We start from the raw sequence: 20,000 nt of genomic DNA on the forward strand, positions 1-20,000 counted from the left end.
CACACACACACACACACACACACACACATTTTTTTCTTTGTGTGCGTGCGTGCGTGCGTGTCATATGAATACTTATCTCCTTATCACTTACTCCGATAAAATAAAAAAAGTAGATAAATAGATATAAACCGATAAGCATAAAGTATATAAACCCATTACGTATACAGTGGTAAAAAAAAAAAAAGTAATAATTAAATAATGATGCTACTATTTATTACTTTGATTATTTTATTTTATTTTATTTTTTATTTTATTTTTTTTACAGTAAACGTTTCAGTGTAAGGAGAATTCTTGTAAGTGTGTGTGTGTGTGTGTGTGTGTGTGTGTGTGTGTGTGTGTGTGTGTGTGTGTGTGTGTGTGTGTGTGTGTGTGTGTGTGTTTCCTGTTTTGTGCTCTTACTGTTGTTTTGTAGAGAGAGAGAGAGAGAGAGAGAGAGAGAGAGAGAGAGAGAGAGAGAGAGAGAGAGAAATATATCTTACTATTTTACGTACTATGATGTATTTTGAATTTTACTGTTACTACTACTATTACTACTACTACAACTACAATACTCCTCCTCCCTCTCCTCCTCCTCCTACTACTACTACTACTATTTCTACTACTACTACTACTACTACAATTACTACATTTTCCTCCTCCTCCTCCTCCTCCTACTACTACTACTACTACTACTACTACTACTACTACTACTTCTTCTCCACTTCCTCCTCCACCATCACCACCACCACCAGTACTCACCACTCACTCTCTCCCATCTTCCTGTCAGATGTATCACTGGCAGATCGAGGGAAGCAAGAAGACCTCGGTGGATGACATGGTCCTTCTCACCAAGATTACCGAGGACGCCATCACGGACAACCTGAAGAGGCGCCTGATGGAGGACAAGTTAGTAATGGGTGATGGGAAGGGATATCGATAATGGGTCATATTCTGAAACTCTTCTGCGCCGAATTTCCACTGTTTCAAAAGGCTCTGGTTGAAGTTTCACGGCTTTTTTAGGGTGTTTTTTTAAGGTTCTAGCGACAGATAAACACGATTTCTACATTATTAACAGGAGAAACACACTTGAGAACCCGGCTATTCATCTCTGTGGCCTTTGGAAATAATCGTGTTGAGTGAAGCGTTTATGAATACGGCCAGGGCTGGTTTGCGGGTCCACGGGAGGGAGGTGAGGCAATCATCTACTAAATTTTTCGATTGACCCCCGCCCCGAAATAAAAAAAATGAATAAATAAATAAATAATAATGATAATAATAATAATAATAATAATAATAATAATAATAAAATACAGGTGCTTTTTAGTCAGCCACTGGATTGCCCCGATTTACAAATTGTGTGTCCGGCATCGTAATAATGCTGTGAGTTAATGAAATATAAAGCAGTCAGGTCGGGCGTCAAAATCTCGCAACACATTTTCACGGAGGTCGCGGCGGTAGCTGCTGCCGGGTGACCTGTCGCCGTGCCAGGCGTACAAGCAAATCATGACGTTGGGTTTAGAACTTTACATGAAAGAGAATCAGTTATGTGACTATGATTCGGTTTAGATGTCAAGAATAAAAGTATCCATTTTTTTTTTTTTTTTTCGCCCTATCAATACATGTAGCTGCTCCTCCAACTCAAGCAATTAAAACCAACAGCGGATGGAATAGTAGATGATGAAGGGAAGAGTGATGAAGTGATGGATGTTAGCGGAAGGGAAGAGAAGGAATAGGCTGAAGAAGGTGACTGGATGATAGGTGAAGAGAAGGGATGGGTGATGGGGTGAATGTAACAGAAGGAATGGGGTGATAGGTGGAGAAGGGATGGGTGATGGGGTGAGTAATGGGTGAAGAGATGGGTATGAGAGGTATAGAAGGAGATACAGGAAAGAAAGACTTGGTAAGGTATGAATTGAAGGACCAGTGAAGTGAAGGGATGGAGGAAAGCGGTGATAAGAGGATAAGTTGATGGTAAGGATCAAAGGGGGGGTGGTGTGGGTGATGGGGCGAAGAGAAGAGGTGGATAATTGGTGATGGAGGGGCTTTTGAAAGGTATGGAACACTGTCCTTTTAAAAACACAAGTAACTTACATACACATTCCCTCCTTCTGCCCTCCTACAAGATCCACCCTGCAGCCTAAAACACACGCAAAACACATTAACATATTTTTTCTACAGCAATTCCCAACACTACCCTTCAAAACAACACAACAGTAACTCACCCCCTCTCCCTCCTTCTGCCACTCCTGCAGGATATCTACCCATTAAAATACACACAAAGCACACTAACACACCCCACATCTGCCTCCTGCTAACATATCCTCCTCTCCCTCCTTCTGCCACACCTGCAGGATCTACACCTACATAGGACCAGTGCTGGTGGCGGTGAACCCCTTCAAGCAGCTGCCATACTTTGGGGAAAAGGAGCTGGAGATGTACCAGGGGGCAGCCACATACGAAGTGCCCCCTCATATCTATGCCGTGGCTGACACTATGTACAGGAACATGCTCATCGACTCGGACAACCAGTGTGTTATCATCAGGTAAGGTTGGAGGAGTGAGTGAGGCAGTGAATGAATGAGCAGTGCTGGTGAAATAGTACTACAGTAATGTTTGTGTGTGTGTGTGTGTGTGTGTGTTTAAAACCAGCCCACTTTCCTCCTTCTCAGTGGTGAGTCAGGGGCAGGCAAGACAGTATCAGCCAAATTCATAATGAACTACATCACCAAGGTGTCACAGGGCAGTTACAAGGTGCAGCACATCAAGGACATCATTCTGGAGTCCAACCCGCTGCTGGAGGCTTTCGGGAATGCCAAGACTACCAGGAACAACAACTCCTCAAGATTTGTAAGTCCGGGAAAAAGAGAGAGAGAGAGAGAGAGAGAGAGAGAGAGAGAGAGAGAGAGAGAGAGATTGCCACGTGTAGGCCTGATGGCTTCTTGCAGCTTCCCTTATTTTCTTGTGTCCTTATGGCAGACACAGAGAGAGACAAAAGAGATTACTAGCCAAAAAACTACAATGACAGTAAATACCATGGAAGTTTTTCCCTTTGTAAGGAAGAGGTGCACTGGCTTAGGTCTACAGAAACTTTGAAAAAAAAAAAAAGAGGCCCACTAAGATGCCAGACCCTAAATGAAAGGGCCAAAAGGATTATGGGAAGAAAGATGTCTTGAAACCTCTTGCTTGAAAGAATCCAGAAGCCTTGTTAGGGATTTCATATCTATTTACTGGCACAGAAGAGCATTCCAGGAACCAGGAGCAGAAACCTTTTAGCTTCTTTCAGACCTGCCAGCCATCACCCCAGTAAGGGAAGCATAAGGATATTTAATAAAGTAAATAAAATCATGCTGGTGGGGATTATGAGATGAGGAATTTAACATTTGAATAAGTCCTAAAGCTCTACTGGAGAGAATCAGTGAGTGAGTGAGTGAGTGAGGAAGTGTCAGAGTGGGAAATTCCTGAGGTGTGAGGAGAGAAGTGACCCACAGCAGTAGTAATAGTAATAAGATTAAGAAGTGACAGGATATACAGGCAGTGATAACCACATTTACTTCGGGGAATAACATAGATAGGTACTTGCAATCTACCCCACTTTTAACCACTCTTACATTGAAAATAGAGAAAAAAAAATCTAACCTAACCTTGCAATCCACAGGGAAAGTATATTGAAATCCAATTCTCAAGGGGTGGTGAACCTTTAGGAGGCAAAATCTCGAACTTCCTGCTGGAGAAGTCTCGCGTTCACTCTCTGAATGAAGGAGAGAGGAGCTTCCACATCTTCTACCAGCTGTGTGCAGGCGCCACCAAAACCATGGTGGAGCAGCTGGGCATCACCACACCTGACTATTTCCAGTACTTAGCCCAGAGTGGTGTTTACAAGGTGGATAACATGAATGATGCACATGACTTCCAGGAGACGCTGAATGGTGGGTCTTGTTTTCCGTTGTGTTGTTGTTGATGTTGTTGTTGTTGTTGTTGTTGTTGTTGTTGTTGTTGTTGTTGTTGTTGTTGTTGTTGTTCATTGGTGCATTTATTCATTTTTTTTTTTTTTTTTTTTTGGTATGTTTTTGTTGAGGGGTAATGGGTAGTGAAACGTTTGAAATAGAGGGAAGGATCGTCAATTGTCTGTGCTTTGTTGTGGTTCCTGTGTTTATTGTTATTTTTGTGGTTATTCCTGTGGCTCTTGTTATTTCTTTTTTTCTTTTTTTTACCATTCTTTTTATAAGGTGAAAAAAAAAAGGGAAAGAACATTAATTTTGACGCTTATATTCTCTAATTTTAAAATGAGTTAAATACAGGAGAAAACGAAAGGTACAGAATTTTTTGCACTCCTTCACTCATTCACTCACTCTACCTCAGTCTGTTCTTCATAGCCAATTAATCTCAGTTTGGCCTTCTACCTAGTCTATATCACTTTTCCCATCCTCCAAACACACTCACTCACTCAGTCTCTTCCCAAAAATCTACTTCACTCTCTCCAGTCTCTTTCACCTTGTCTCGTTCTTCCTATTCTACCTCACTCCCTCCACAACCAGTCTCTCAGTCACTTTGCCTAACTAGTCCATCTCATTTTCTTCTTCTCTTCACTTAGTCTCTCTGCCTCACCCTTTCTCTTTCTCTCCAGCCTTTCTCACTCAGTCTCCCTTTCTTTCCAGTCTATCTTACTCTCTCCCTTTCTCACTCGATCTTTTTCTCTCTCCAGTTTGTCTCATTCTCTCCCTCATTCAATCTCTTTCTACTTCCTCCACCAACCAGTCCACCTCACCTGATCTCTCCCTTATCTCCCCCTGCAAACTCACACTCTCCCCCACTCTCCCTCACTCTCCCGCACTCTCCTGTCTCTCGCCAGCCATGAGTGTGATGGGTATAGAGGAGGACACTCAAATGGACATCCTGCGCATCGTGGCAGCAATCCTGCACATGGGCAACATAACCTTCGCTGAGAAGGGGAATGCCGCATACATTGTCAGCCCTGACTGTGAGTCCCCTGCCTTGCCTTGCCTTGCCTTGTTTCTTGTTTTCTCTCTCTCATCATATCAGTTTATTTTTGTTGTCTTTGAAAATAATGATGAGAGAACAACAATACAGACCTACATCTCAAGTTTACCTCAGTCACTCACTGTTTCTCTCTTTCACAGACCTACAGTATCCTGCCTACCTGCTGGGGGTGTCTGCTGAGTCTCTAGGGCAGAAGCTGGTGAGCCGAGTGTTTGACAGCAAGTGGGGCAGCCAGTCAGAGCGGGTGGATGTGACGCTAAACATGGAGCAGGCACAGTTCACCCGCGACGCCTGGACTAAGGGATTGTACGCTCGGCTCTTTGATTATATTGTGGATGTAAGTATTGGTGATGGTGGTGGTGGTGCTGGTGGTGGTGATGGTGGGGAGACAAGACAATAAGAGTTGGGAGGGAAATATTTTACTTGCTACTCTTGAAAGAAAGAATGAAAATAGTTTGTTAGCTTAGTTTCTTTTGATTATGTTGATATAAGTATTGGTGGTGGTGATGGTGGTGGTGGTGGTAGTTTGTATGTCCAAGAGATGAGTGAAGGAATAAGAGATGGGAGGGAAATACTTAATTAGCTACTCATAAAAGGAATGAAAGGAATCAGTTCACACCTGCCCTTGATAATGAGACCATTTCCTACCCCACACCTCCAACCCCTGGGTCACAGCAGATGCAGGGTACTACCACTGCAAGGCCTGACAACACACACTAGTTCACCCCCACCTTCATAAAAACCATTTCCTACCCCACACCTACTCCTGACCACACACTACCACCACAAGGCCTGACAACACACACTAGTTCACCCCCATCTTCGTAAAGACCATATCCTACCCCACACCTACTCCTGGCCACTCACTACTACAGCAAGGCCTGACAACACACACTCATTCACCCCCACCTTTGTATTGAGATGATCCCCTACCTTGCACACAAGTCTCCACTACACACTGTTGCTAATCTATCCCCACGCCACCAGATGATCAACCAAGCAATGATGACTGACGCCAATCTCATTAACCTGGGCATCCTGGATATCTATGGGTTCGAGATCTTTGGCAAGAATGGTTTTGAGCAATTCTGCATCAACTATGTCAACGAGAAGCTGCAGCAGATCTTTATTGACCTGACCCTGAAGAGTGAACAGGAGGAGTACAACGCTGAGGTGAGAGACAGAGGCAGAGACAGAGAGAATGATGTGGACAAGATTCTAAATGTTTGTAATAAGGTTAAGAATAAATTTGATGGATTCAAGCTTAGTAAATTTAGAGGGAGAGAGAGAGAGAGAGAGAGAGAGAGAGAGAGAGAATAATGATGTACCAGTAGTAGTAGTAGTAGTAGTAGCACCACCATTATCATCATTATCATCATTATTACCGCAGGGCATACAGTGGAAACCAATCAAGTACTTCGACAACAAGATCGTGTGTGAGCTGATAGAGAGCAAGCGCCCCCCTGGAATCATGAGCATCCTGGACGACACGTGTGCCACCATGAGCGCCAAGTCCGAGGGTGCTGATGAGGACTTCCACCGCAAAATGGAGAGCCTGGTGAGAGAGAGAGAGAGAGGGATGTTACTTATTATTATTGTTATTTCTATTATGTGTTTATCCTTTTTGTTTTGTGTTTTCTCGGTTACCATCATCTCCCTTGTTATTGTTGTTATTTCTCTTCTTTCTCTTCTTCCTCCTAATCTTAATCCTCCTTCTTCTCCTTTTCTTTTTTTGCATTCTTCTTTTCCTCTTCCTCCTGCTGCTCTTGCTCCTGCTACATCACCATTACCTCTGTCATCACCACCATCACTATCACCATCACACCCAAACCCAAAAATGTGCCTTCGTAAACCACCACCACCACCACTATCGTCACTGTCACCATCACCGTCATTGCAGGTCGGCACACACCCTCACTACCAGAAGTTCAACCAAGGTTTCATGATCAAACACTACGCTGGAAATGTGTCCTACCACATCGACAGTTTTTGTGAGAAGAACCGTGATGTTCTCTTCTCTGACATTATTGAGGTGAGTGAGAGGAAGAGATTGAGAGTGAGAGTGAAAGAGAAGAGGAGAACAGCATGCGTGAGAGGAGAGAAGAAGAGCTTTTGTGAGGAGAATGCATGAGAGAAAGGAGGAAGAAAAGAGTTAAGTAAGAGAGAAGGAGAGATAGAAAAGCAAGCACTAAGTAAAGTAGGAAAGGAAGGGTGGAAACAAGAAACAGCTTGGTGGAGGGAAGAGGGAGATATGAAGAGAAAGAGAAGATAAGGAAGATAGAAATTTTAAAAAGGCGGAGAAAATAAGGGAAAGAAAGGGAGGAATGGACAGGGAGACTGGAGAGAGAGACAGAGAGAGAGAGAGAGAGAGAGAGAGAGAGAGAGAGAGAGAGAGAGAGAGAGAGAGAGAGAGGACCTAATTACAGTACATTAACTAAAATAAACACACACACACACACATACACACAAGATTGTATAGCATACCAACCCTTCACTAATCCTCACCTTGCATGACCTCACCTTAACACCTTTTCCTATCTCCTTTTCTGCCTCTAACAGGTCATGCAGAGTAGCACCAACCCCTTCATCTGCAGCCTCTTCAATGACAGCGCCCAGACAGGAGCTATGGGCCGGCCTCCAGTAGGGAACACGAAGGCAAGACATGAAGCTAAGGGCCGCCCAACCACTGCAGGCATGAAAATCCGTACCCAGGCCAACGAACTGGTCACCACGCTTACCAAGTGTGTGCCGCACTACATTCGCTGCATCAAACCCAATGAGACGAAGAAGCCTCATGATTGGGACAGCCAAATGGTGAAGCATCAGGTGAGGTAATGGGTGCTTTGAGAGAGATGGCTTGGGAGTTGAGTGATTTGTTGAGTGAGAGAGACAGAGAGGGAGTTGAGTGATTCGTTGAGTGAAAGAGACAGAGAGAAAAGACACACACACACACACACACACACACACACACACACACACGCACATTAACAACAGCAACATGCACAAACATACCACTCCATTACCTCCTCCAGGGATTGAAGATAAATACAGTACCTAGTTTTTCAAGAGAGAGAGAGAGAGAGAGAGAGACTAACCAACAACAACACACTCACACTTCCTCCACCCACTGCTGCAGGTGGAATATCTGGGACTGAAGGAGAACATCAAGGTGAAGCGGGCTGGGTTTGCATACCGGCGCCCTTTCCACAAATTCCTGCAGCGTTATGCCATCCTGTCCTCCCAGACATGGCCAAACTGGCATGGCAGCCCCCAAGAGGCCATCAATGTCATCATGGCCACTATCAACATGGACACAGAGCAGTACCAGATAGGCAGAACTAAGGTGTTTATTAAGGTAAGCTGGTGACGGTCCTTTATACTTCCTCTCCATTCTTCTCATTCACTACTCTAGGCTCTCCCTGTTCTCTCATCTCTATTCTCTCCTTTGTTATCAGTGTGGACAGGGGCAGGATCAAGGTGTTCATTATGGTAAGGGAAGCTGTACATTACTTCACTGCCTCTCCCTTCTTTTATATCATCACTTCTCAAGGGTTTCATCTTTCTTGCATCTTTGTTTTGTTTATCTCCCAAATGCAAGATTTATCTGTATATGCAGTCTTTCATCCCTTTTGCTGGTAAACTGTAGAACTTTCTCTCTCATCTCATCCCCATTCTGTCCACCTCCTTGTTGCAAGAAAATGTTAATGGATCTTTCATCCCTCTTACTGGTAAATTCTGCAACTCCCTGCCTGCTTCTGTATTTCCTTCTGCTTTCCTTCTCTCATCCCTACTGTGTCCACCTCCCTATTGTAAGAGTTGACAAGTACAGACAGTGAAGACAGATTATCCATCACTGCAAAAAAAGGTGACACAGACTCACAAGCTTAAGGATGCAGAATGAACTGAGGAAAGATTGAGAATGCTGGTTACCTCTTGCATTAGGGAGTGGCAATAGGGATGGGAGAAAGCAGAAAGCATGAGGAAATACATAAGGAATGAAAGACTATGAACACTGGTTCTTACTTTACAGAGGACAGAATAGGGATGAGAAAAGGGAAAATAGAAAAGGAAAAACAAGGGCACAGCGAAATGATGATAATAATGATAAGGAGAGGAATGCTTATAGACACCCCTCTCTCTCTCTCTCTCTCTGTCTCCCCACAGGACCCCGAGTCTCTGTACATGATAGAGGAGTGCCGGGAACGCAAGCTGGACCACTACATCAGGGTGATTCAGAAAGCATTCAGGAAGTTCTTCTGGTGTGTATTGGGAAATGACTCAGATCATGAATATAGAGAGACAGTACTTAATGTTCTCTCACACTCCTCCCTCTTGTCTCTATAGATTGAGAGATGCTACGTAGTGTTCTCTCTCTCTCTCCTCCCTTGTCTCCTCTATAGAATGAATGACAGTGCGTAATGTTTGGAATATGGTCCTCGTTCTCACCTATCATCTCCTTCTCCCACAGCAAGCAGAAGTCCAACAAGGTCGCAGTGGAGGCAAGTCAACTTTTCCTGAATCGCAAGGAGAGGCGCGAGCACTCCCTGAATCGAAATTTCCACGGTGATTACATAGGCATGGATTTCCGCCCAGCGTTGTCTGCTCTCATACCTCGCAGGGAAAAGGTCTGGTCCTGCACTCCTTCGTCCCTCTCCCCTGTGCCTCTGTTTGTGTCTAATTCTCAGTCAGTTTTTGTGTTGCAGTTTTCATATCTTTGAGACTTTTCCTGTGTGTTGAGTATCCTTATTACCATTGTTTTGTTTAGTGTTCCTCTGCATACCACCGCCAGGTCTTCCTCAGCCTTCCTTGTCATGTCTTCCTCTTTACAATGTCTTCAGGTCTCCCTCAGCCCTCTCACTGGTTCCCTTGTCATGTCCTCCTGCACACACACACACACACACACACACACACACACACACACACACACACACACACACACACACACACACACACACATAATTTCTAGATCTTCCTTAGTTTCCCAATGGTTTTCTCCTATCACCAAATTTTCACATTCCTCTTTCACACTCCTCTTCCTTCTCCATTCCTCTGACAAACCCACACCACACTCCACCACCTCTTTCTCTTCCTCCTCCTCCTCCTCCTCCTCCTCCTCCTCCTCCTCCTGTCTGTGTCCTCTTTTACTCTCTCCTACTCCTCATCCTAATATCTCAATGCTAATCTCTCCCTCTTTTCCTTTATTCCCCAACAGGTCATCTTCGCTCTCACTGTGGACAAACTCGATCGGCAATTCAGGAAGAGTAAACGTGAGCTTATCTTGACCAAGGCAGGCCTATACTTGATAGGCTGGGTCAAGGTCAAAAAAGGTCCCGAGAAGGGCAAAGTCGTGCAGTCCCTTAAGAGGAAAATCGACCTGGAGAATGTGACGCAGGTATGGTCAACTTGTGTGGCATTTAATTAGTTTAGGTTAGGTTAGGTAAGAGGAAAGTTGTGTGCTGTGTGACAACTCAGGGAAAATTGCTGGCTAACTAACTGGCTAAATGGCAAGCTGAGTGGCTGATAGAAACATAGCTGATTAATTAATTGATTGACTGACTAACTGACTGACTGACTGACTGACTAACAGATGGACTAGGTGAGTGTGTATATCTGATTCAAGCCTGCCTGGTGTGTGTGCTCCACAGGCAACCCTCTCCACCCTGCAAGACAACCTGGTGGTGATTCATGTGCGGAACGACTACGAGATGGTGGTGGAGGTGGAGTTCAAGGCAGAGTTTATCATGCTTCTCAACCGCAAGCTAAAGGAACATCACAACCGGGAACTCCCGCTTAACTTCACCAACAAGTGTGTGTCTTTGTGTGTGTGTGTGTGTGTGTGTGTGTCTGGATCCATGTAGCACTTAAGCATTCAATGTTTTGTTTACTGTTTTAAGTTTAGGTTTACGTGATATATATTTTTTTTGTATTCTCTCTCTCTCTCTCTCTCTCTCTATTTGTTTGTTTATTTATTCATTATCTTTGTATCCATATGTCCAAAATTTGAGGAGTATTTTAAAGCTTTCCTCTTGAAGGAGTTTAATTCACAGGCCGGGGAAATAATACAATACAGGCAGGGAGTTTCAGAGTTTACCAGTAGAAGGGATGAAAGACTGAGAATACTGGTTAACTCATGCATTAGGAAGGTGGACTGAATAGGGATGAGAGAAAATAGAAAGTTTTGTGCAGCAAGGCCATGAGAGGAGGGGAGGCATACAGTTAACAATTTCAGAAGAGCAGTTAGTGTGAAAGAAGCAATATAATAAGAGATGCATCATTACTGTAGATCCATAAAGCACTCAAAAAACAGCTTTCCCTCCTCTTGGCCCTTGTATAAACACACAAACACCTTGCACGGTGGCTCTCCATTCCAGCATCACATACTCCGTAAAGAAGATGCGATGGGGCATGAACTCTCAGAAGAAGCTTGTGTTCACCACTGGGACAAGCAGGGAACCTGGATTCACTTCCTCAGGCAACACCCTCACCATCAAGGTTCCTCCCGGACTCCCAAGCTCTACACGTAAGTCCATCTGTCCTTCACGTGCATTACTTAACCAAAACTCATGTAAGTCTTCCTCCTCCTCCTCCTCCTCCTGTTCCATGCTCACTGTCTTGTCTCAGGGGTGTTTACCTCACAGATAGTAATGTGTTAGGTAATGACAAGAGGTGATAGAGATGATAATTAAGTGTATATATATTTCTTGTTTCTGGCCTTCCAAACTCATGCTAGTCTTCCTTCTCCTCCCCTTCCTCCAGTTTCTTACTCATTGTCTTGTCTCAGGAGTGTTTCACAGATAGTATTGCATTAGTTAATGACAAGATTTTACAACTAAGTGTATAATATTTGTTATTCCTGGCCTTTCAAACTCACTCAAGTCTTCTTCCTCTGCCTGTTTCTCATGCAGTCTTGCTGGGTGGTGCATTCATGCCCTAGCATCAGTTAAGCGCTGGGTTACATAATCACTGGTCTGTTGGTCTATTTGGGAAACTATCTATTTCTTCACAACCTTATCCTTTGTATGAAGGGGCAGGGATAAACCAGTGGATGCTGTCAGGCTGTGCTATGGAAGTATGTGGCTAGCTGTGTTATGCCTCAGCTCCTGGGGCGTGTTAGGGTGCCTCACGAGACTGTCCCTCTCCACCAGGGGCCAACAGGGCTAAGACTGTGAATGGTGTGTGTGTGAATGTGTGGCATTTTATGTGGCCCACTGTTTGTGGAATTGCTGGTCTGGTATATACATAGAAATAAAGATAGATAGATGTTCTCTTCATGTTGTATGACTGAGTTTGCATTATTTCAGAGCCAACTGGGCAGAGAGTAATCACCCCAGATATAAGAATACTGGCAACCACATATATGAAGCACAACAAATTGCCATCTGCACTGGGTCAAAACAAATTCCTGCCGTCCAACAACCACAACAGCTTCTCTGCCTCCCACCCCGGCTCTGCTGCAGGGACCCACAGACCAGCATCAGGCTTCCCTCCCAAACCCACAGGCAATCCACCCAGACCACCTCCTAGCACTGCATCACTCTTCCCCCCCAAGACCCACACTGCCTCCCCCAGCTGCCTCCCCACAGTTCAGCCCCATTAAACCTCCCATGGGTAGTGGCAGTCCCCTGGCAACACACAATGGTAGCGCCAGTAAAGGTGGTGGTGGTGGTGGTCAGCCCATGATGCCATCACAACCAAGGAACATCAATAGAAATCTGTCCTTCAACAACCCAAGTCCCATCAGACCTCCCATGTCTCAGATCAGACCCCCGCCACCACCATCAGACCCGCCACCAGAGGACCAGCCAACTGTAGGGATCAGACCACCTTTTGGCATCAAACCACCTGTCCCCATAAGCAAACCCAAGCCCAAGAAACCACAAGTGCGCGCACTATATGAGTAAGTTGAAAGATGTGGTTATTTTTTTTCAGTGTGGGGTCATGTCATGTTCCCTTCTGAAGCTGAGACATTGATGCAAAAGTAGGGAGATTCTTTTTTGCTATGAAAGGTATCCCAGCAGAGGTATGAAGCTATAATGCCTTAAGTATTGAGACCAAAATGATTACCAGGTCTTAAGAATGTGAATGTGTGTGTGTGTGTGTGTGTGTGTGTGTGTGTGTGTGTGTGTGTGTGTGTGTGTGTGTGTGTGTGTGTGGTGCTTTGTCTAGGCCACCCTTTGTAGGATTGCCAACCTGGTATATTGATAGATAGATAAATAGACAGTTTTTGTCTTATTACCTCACGTCACTTCAGTATATACAATGTCAATCCAAGTGTGATGTGTTGCAGAAAATGTTTAACTGTGTGCAGATTTTAATTGTCGGTCTTTCCCTCAGCTATAATGCCATGGATTCTGACGAGATGAGCTTCAGTGCAGGGGATGTCTTGAACCTGGAGAAAGAAGGTGAGTAGAGGAGTAAGGGAAGGAGAAAACCAGTGATGTGTTCTGATCTTACTGGAGAACATTATCATCATCATTATTTTATTTCACATCTGAATTGTTCCATAGTGTTTGGCAGCTGATAGGTCTGTTCTACTCTTTTCCTAGTAGATGCTCACCTTTGTCATGTCCTGTTCACACACACACACACACACACACACACACACACACATTCTCCAGGTCTTCTTCAGTCTCTCCTTTGGTCTCCTTCAACTGTCTCCAGCAACAACTTGTGTAAAATTCTTCCTTGTTTTTTCATGAGAATAATAAAACCATCTTGATTACAAACAAGTACACACAAAAAAAAACACATAAGAGAGCAAAAAAACATAAAACAAGTTAACATGCATTTGTGAATTGAGGTGATTGAGGTGATGTATGTATGTATGCATGAATGTTTAGGTCCCAATCTCTTTCCTTTAGACCCAAGTGGATGGTGGACCTGCAGCAAGGCGGGACATGAAGGCCTCTGCCCGGGGAACTACCTGGAGAAGATATAGGAGGACACCTAACTGCAGATGTCATGAAGGAAACACCTCACTGGTGAACTCATTAACAACAGGATGTGGCAGTAGACATATTCTTCCTGTGACCAAAATAGAGGAAGTTATGTGGGAAGAGAAGAGAAGAACTACCTAGAGAAGACACAGGAGGACACCTTACTGAAACAGCTCACTGATGAACTTGAGACAGAGGAAGGGATATGCACAAAGAGAGGAGGAGGAGGAGGAGGATGTTACTTCTTCCCCACATCAAACAGCTTGGAAAATCAAGTTATGACGTATGGTAGATGAAGTTAGTCCCTCCCTTGTCAAAAACACAGGGAGAGTTTCTGAAATATGGAAGCTGAGATTTAACTAAGATTTACCTAACTGGTCTTTTTTTTTCTTCTTTTTTTATGTGTGTAACCTTGGTGGGTCTACAATGCCACACACTGCAAGGCAACAACAATACAACCATACAGTCATTACAGCCACCATCATACGGTCTGTACATATACAAAAAAGGAAATAATTTCTGTTGATTTGTGGCCATATTCTTCAAACACCTTGGCATTTCTTGTCATGATTGCTTTAAACTGGTCTTAGAGGAGGTCAGTATTGGAGTCTTTAGGGATAGTTTTCATGATTCTAGTGTGTGTGTGTGTGTGAGAGAGAGAGAGAGAGAGAGAGAGAGAGAGAGAGAGAGAGAGAGAGAGTAATATATGAAAAAAGTAGCAATCAGATAAAAACGTGGGTGATATGCCAGAAATGAATAAATATATATAGAAAAAATATTATGGGGGAAAAGGAGACACAAGGATAGGAGAAACAGGAGGTGGAGGAAGAAGAGAAAGAAAAAAAGTTGTGGTTTTGCAGAAATAAAAAGAAAGCAAAGTAGAAAAGAAACACTAGTTGAAGGAGATCAATATATAGAGGAGATGGAAGAAGAGAAAGGGTTATGAGGAGATAAAGAGAAGAAGCAACACAGAAAAGTGAATTAAAGAACAATATAAGGAGGAGGGAGGAGGAGGAGACCTTGCTAAGGTTACATAACTCCACATTTTGAATAAGAGAAACACCCATGAAAGACTTAATTAATGTCCTCTGTGGCCTTTGGAAACAGTGTTTATGTGGGGAAGAAAGCCTAAAAATACTGGTCTTTAGTCTTTCAAAATAACTTTCTATCTCTATACCAGGCCAGCGGTCCCACACAGGGCGGCCAAGACAAGGCACCACATACATACATTATTCACACTCTTAGCCTCATCAGCCCGTGGTGGAATGGAACAGTCTTGTGGACCACCCTACTACAGGAGCTTGGGCACACCGCAGCTGGCCACTTGAAAAAGAATTAAGGGTGGAAAAAAAAAAAAAATTGTCTTGATTCTAAATGTATGTACATTATGTAAGAATAAGTAATGTGTATATATGTGTAAGGAGGAATGAGTGAGTGTATACTAGCATCTATACATCAAATTCATACATTTCTTTCTTTCCTCCTTGTTGTATTTCATGTATTGGTCATGTTTCATTATTTTATTGACATATAGTTTTGTTTCTTGTGATGTCTATATTAATTATTGCACAGTACACCTTCCTTCCTTTCTCTCTCTCTCTCTCTCTCTCTCTCTCTCTCTCTCTCTCTCTCTCTCTCTCTCTCTCTCTCTCTCTCTCTCTCTCGTCTCTCTCTCTCTCTCTCTCTCTCTCTCTCTCCTTCCTACAAAAGAGTGATTGAAACAAAACCAAAGAATGTATTTTTTCTCCATTTCTTAATTTGTGTATGAGTCATGTACATTTAATAAGTCTAGTCTAATAATAATCTTTTTTTAATTAATTTATTTATTTATGTCTACCTAATGCCCTTCCCTCGGTGACTGGCTGAGGAAATGTTTACAAAAGGTTGGTGCATTGAAGATGAAATGGAGAGAGAGAGAGAGAGAGAGAGAGAGTCTTATGTATGGATAAAGTGATGGCCGGAGTACTTGATAGAAAGAGACTATTTTCTTTCTTATTTTCTTTTCTTCCTCCTCCTCCAGAGAGAGAGAGAGAGAGAGAGAGAGAGTGTGTGTGTGGGTGTGTGTGTGTGTGTGTGTATTTTCTTCTTTTTCTCTTCCTTCTTCTCCTCCTCATCATCATCCTTCTCCTCCTGCCGTGTACCGTTATCGCAGCAAGGCGCCCGCCACAAGAACACCTGTGGCTGGCCTGGCGGGGGTGGGTTCAGGCGTGGCCCCCCTCACTGCTGACCTTTGACCTATCACTGAGCCTCTCACGGGAAAATTACATAGGTAGACTGGATGAAAAGATTAGAGAGAGAGAGAGAGAGAGAGAGAGAGAGAGAGAGAGATTAGCTAGGTGTGAGTTATAACTAACGCATGTACAGTAATCGTTAAAATATGCCTTAATTTCTTATTTTGATTATTGTTTCCTCTCAATTTCCTCCGCCTATCTGTATATCTGTCTGTGTGTCTGTATATGTATCAATGTTTCTGTGTCTATCTATCTGTTCGTATATGTATTTCTATCTGTATATGTCTGCCTTTTTTTTTCTAATGTCTTAATTTATGTTCTGCCTTCTTCCTCTTTCTCTTTTATTTCTTCTCATTCATTTATTTTCATTCACTGTTTTCCTTTTTTCCTTCAATATAATTCGTTCGTTTGCTTTCTCTCTCTCTCTCTCTCTCTCCTCTCTCTCTCTCTCCTCTCTCTCTCTCTCTCTCTCTCTCTCTCTCTCTCTCTCTCTATCTCTCTCTCTCATCTCTCTTCCTTCCTCCTTTCTTCTCCAACATTCCCTTCCCTTCTTTCTCTTTATCTTCTGTAACTATATTCTACCCTCTTTTTTTTTCCTTCCTTTACCCACTTCCTTCCTTATCTTTCTGTTTTTTTCCTCCTGAACTGAATCCATTTACGCTTTCCTTCTCCTTCCCCTCTCCCTTCCCCTTCTTTTCAGTGTAAGTGAAGGTAGGAGGAAGGAAAGATTACCCCGGACTTTCACTACAGCAAGGAATGACGGAAGCTCAACTCAGGTTACGATTAATAAGTATTTTTGGAGAGAGAGAGAGAGAGAGAGAGAGAGAGAGAGAGAGAGAGAGTCATTATCATATATTATTGCTAAGAACGCTGATCTGTTTTGTTTGTATATGTGTCCATCGATCTACACATCTATGTTCCTGTCTGTTTGTCTGTCTGTCTGTCTAATGTATCAGTCCAGCTATCTATCTCTTCATATCTCAATAGTTCAGTTTCTCAAGTATTATGATGTTTAATTAATCTCTATATCCGTCTGTTCTCCAGTTATTGTTTTCGTATCATCAATCAATAATAGTTTTCTTTCTTTTTTTTTTTTTTGAAGATGGAGTTAAAATTTTCACAACATCCGTTCTCTTTCCTAGTACAAAACGATATCAATGTTTTCTCTACGTGTGCTCTCTCTCTCTCTCTCTCTCTCTCTCTCTCTCTCTCTCTCTCTCTCTCTCTCTCTCTCTCTCTCTCTCTCTCTCTCATCATTATTACGTTACTGATAACATTACTTTTACTGTTTTATTACCACTGTGGTTAATAGTGTAGTTGTTACTATTATTTTACTGCGTTACGGCATCCCCCCCCAAAAAAAAAAAAAAACACACACACACACACACACACACACACACAACACTTGCACCGCCGCCCACAGCCAGCCAGCCATAAGTAAACGCTCTTACCGGCCCATTGCGCGGGACAAAATCCTTATAGCCTTTTGTAAACATGCAACCCGGCACTCCAAAACACACGAGGCGAACACGGCGAAACACAACACATCTCCAAGCGTAACACGGGAGCTACGGCTGAACGCAGTGCTCCCCTTCCGGGTTTCCTGCGAGATAATATCACCTCGGACACGCAGGTCTTTGGGCCTTACTAGCTGCCGTAAGCCCGTAACAACTATCTATGTTTTCCAGCAGCCTCTCCTTGAGGTGCTCCTTCAGTCTGTCGCTCCAGTGCAGTTTGGGCCTCCCTCGTCCACCCCTGCTCTGTATCTTCGTCTCCATCACTTTCCGCGCCACATTGTCTTCATCTCTTCTCTTCACATGGCCAAACCATTGTGATCTCTGCGCTTTCGCTGACGCCTCTATCACCATCACCGTACCTCGGATCCGGTCATTTCTTATCCTGTCCGCCTTCGTCAGTCGTCACCCCGCACGTCCATCTCAATATTCTCATTGCTGCGATATCCAACTTCCTTTCTTGCACCTTCTTGAACGCCCATGTCTCCGCCCCGGACAGTAACATTGGTCTTACTACTGCCTTGCACAGCTCTCCTTGCTATGTGTGACAAGAAAATCAGTACTATAGTAAAAGGAAAGGTCTGCAAGGCAGTAGTAAGACCAGTGTTGCTGTACGGAGCTGAGATATGGGCGTTGAAGAAGGTGCAAGAAAGGAAGCTAGATATCGCAGCAATGAGGATATTGAGATGGACGTACCGAGTGACGACTGACAAGGACGGACAGGATAAGTGACCGATATATATATATATATATATATATATATATATATATATATATATATATATATATATATATATATATATATATATATAACACAGGTCAATAAAAGAGCTTAGGCTCAATGGATCCCGGCTTGTAAATATGTACGTACGTATCATATTGATTATTCTCATTATATGTAAGTGCAAGACACCTTAGAAAATATTAAATATTTCTCAGTCCGTAGAAAAGCTGTCTGAGTGGACCCGGCCTGCAAATAGTTGACCAAATTAATAATATTCATATTGTAATGCATTAAGGCTAAATATAAACACCAAATCAAATCTCTCTCTCTCTCTCTCTCTCTCTCTCTCTCTCTCTCTCTCTCTCTCTCTCTCTCTCTATGGGTGTGATGTATTCCCAGTCACTCCTTCCTGCACTGGGGGGGGATGTGGGGCCAGACAAGGGCCAGCACAGTGCCATGGCGTGCCAGGCTCGCCGCGGTGCCAGCATTGGGGGCCGCAGCGCTCACCTACGGCACCTCACTGGCGTGCAAACAAAAAAAGAAGCTTTCCCAGGGTTTTGCAGATTCCTCCGCCCTAGTAATCTGTTGATTACGCTTTGTCACAGTGCCATGTTGCCACGGGAATAAGTGGGAAATGGTGTAGTAGAAACGTGGCAATAGTGTACGATATGCCAAGCGAGACGAGACGGCGGTGTTCCCTTGTCAGCCGTATGGCAACAACATGGGCACCTGCCGCCCTGCAAGCACTCCTTTGGCGGCAGGGCTTGCTGGAACACTGCCCTTCCATGCCAATGATGCCATGACAGGAGTGAGAGCCAGTAAATGAGCGGAGCAGGGCCGTAGCAGGATGCAGGAAAGAAAGGGAGTGGAGGGTGCGGCGCGGCAGCGTGGTGGCGCGGGGCTGCCGCAGTCCCTCCGCCGCAGCGAGGTTCAGTAGGGTGAGCGCCGCCACACAGAGGAGAGGTCTTTAGAATGCGTTATGTCGGCCCACGCCGCTAATTCGCGGCTGGCCAATAGCTTTTCCGTGTTAAGTCACACTACTAGCCGGTCTCCGCCTATAGAGACCGGCGGTGTAGCGGAGACCAGTGCCTACAGTGCCAGGCGAGGAGATGCGGTGCATGTAGCCAGTCCACGCGACCCCGCCACCACCACCACCACCAACCCGGCGGCGGCGGCAGCACCAGGCAGCGGCGGCGGCGGCGGCAACAGGCCCAGCGGCACCGCGCCCTGCACCTCCTCGCCCCCCACCAGTGCCAAAAGTGTCGGTGGAGTGAGTGCCAGTGAATACACAGTGAGCAAAGGCCATGGGAACAGTGCCGCGGGTCACCATGGCAGTGGGGGCCGGGAGGGGGCGACGGGGGGCGAGGGGGACATGGCCTGGGCGCCTCCCCCGCCACCAGCAGGAGGGGCGAGGGTGGCAGGCAGAGCAGGATGGACGCCACCTCCTTCAGGCTGAGGGTCAGGAAGGGCGGCGGCGAGGGCGTCACCAAGAAGGGCCCTATGGTGAGTCCTATGTGTGTGTGTGTGTGTGTGTGTGTGTACGCGCGCCTCGGCTCCTTGACCTCAGCCACCATCGTCGTCTCTATCATCATTTTCCACTGTCTTCACTATCACCACC

The 20,000-nt window shown here is 44.5% G+C and overlaps 3 protein-coding genes across 7 annotated transcripts in view; all 3 read left to right on the forward strand.

The window, feature by feature from the left end:
• The window catches only part of LOC135115483 (unconventional myosin-Ie-like), a 32,966-nt gene extending 17,934 nt beyond the window's left edge, over window positions 1-15,032 (forward strand). For all 5 annotated transcript variants that reach the window (XM_064032304.1, XM_064032306.1, XM_064032303.1 and 2 more), the window contains 19 exons: window positions 767-885; window positions 2,331-2,522; window positions 2,649-2,826; window positions 3,635-3,905; window positions 4,829-4,957; window positions 5,118-5,314; window positions 5,965-6,150; window positions 6,368-6,535; window positions 6,878-7,009; window positions 7,537-7,803; window positions 8,114-8,332; window positions 9,142-9,236; window positions 9,446-9,602; window positions 10,190-10,369; window positions 10,623-10,783; window positions 11,349-11,497; window positions 12,279-12,874; window positions 13,312-13,379; window positions 13,839-15,032. In XM_064032304.1, coding sequence (XP_063888374.1) covers window positions 767-885; window positions 2,331-2,522; window positions 2,649-2,826; window positions 3,635-3,905; window positions 4,829-4,957; window positions 5,118-5,314; window positions 5,965-6,150; window positions 6,368-6,535; window positions 6,878-7,009; window positions 7,537-7,803; window positions 8,114-8,332; window positions 9,142-9,236; window positions 9,446-9,602; window positions 10,190-10,369; window positions 10,623-10,783; window positions 11,349-11,497; window positions 12,279-12,574 — 3,096 coding nt within the window. In that variant the 3' untranslated portion in view covers window positions 12,575-12,874; window positions 13,312-13,379; window positions 13,839-15,032. The remainder of the gene's footprint in view (window positions 1-766; window positions 886-2,330; window positions 2,523-2,648; window positions 2,827-3,634; window positions 3,906-4,828; window positions 4,958-5,117; window positions 5,315-5,964; window positions 6,151-6,367; window positions 6,536-6,877; window positions 7,010-7,536; window positions 7,804-8,113; window positions 8,333-9,141; window positions 9,237-9,445; window positions 9,603-10,189; window positions 10,370-10,622; window positions 10,784-11,348; window positions 11,498-12,278; window positions 12,875-13,311; window positions 13,380-13,838) is intronic.
• Window positions 12,657-13,915, forward strand: LOC135115659 (unconventional myosin-Ie-like). Its single transcript, XM_064032582.1, has 3 exons — window positions 12,657-12,857; window positions 13,265-13,379; window positions 13,839-13,915. The coding sequence occupies exons 1-3, from the start codon at window positions 12,657-12,659 to the stop codon at window positions 13,913-13,915; spliced, it is 393 nt and encodes a 130-aa protein (XP_063888652.1).
• A 4,071-nt stretch (window positions 15,033-19,103) lies between the features above and the next one.
• LOC135115660 (mitogen-activated protein kinase kinase kinase 1-like) overlaps window positions 19,104-20,000 on the forward strand; it is a 36,094-nt gene continuing 35,197 nt past the window's right edge. The window contains exons 1-3 of the mRNA XM_064032583.1: window positions 19,104-19,200; window positions 19,444-19,673; window positions 19,718-19,885. Coding sequence (XP_063888653.1) covers window positions 19,104-19,200; window positions 19,444-19,673; window positions 19,718-19,885 — 495 coding nt within the window. The remainder of the gene's footprint in view (window positions 19,201-19,443; window positions 19,674-19,717; window positions 19,886-20,000) is intronic.

This window comes from Scylla paramamosain, chromosome 29 (genome assembly GCF_035594125.1).
Source record: "Scylla paramamosain isolate STU-SP2022 chromosome 29, ASM3559412v1, whole genome shotgun sequence".
Classification (NCBI taxonomy): Eukaryota; Metazoa; Arthropoda; class Malacostraca; order Decapoda; family Portunidae; genus Scylla; species Scylla paramamosain.

What these genes read in the sequence shown, in the direction of transcription:
- LOC135115659 (XM_064032582.1), top strand. Translation starts at nt 12,657, where the DNA reads ATGCCATCACAACCAAGGAACATCAATAGAAATCTGTCCTTCAACAAC. An exon ending in CCAAGCCCAAGAAACCACAA is followed by an intron (nt 12,858 to 13,264) that starts GTGCGCGCACTA and finishes GATGTGTTGCAG; the next exon opens with AAAATGTTTAACTGTGTGCA. An exon ending in CTTGAACCTGGAGAAAGAAG is followed by an intron (nt 13,380 to 13,838) that starts GTGAGTAGAGGA and finishes TCTTTCCTTTAG; the next exon opens with ACCCAAGTGGATGGTGGACC.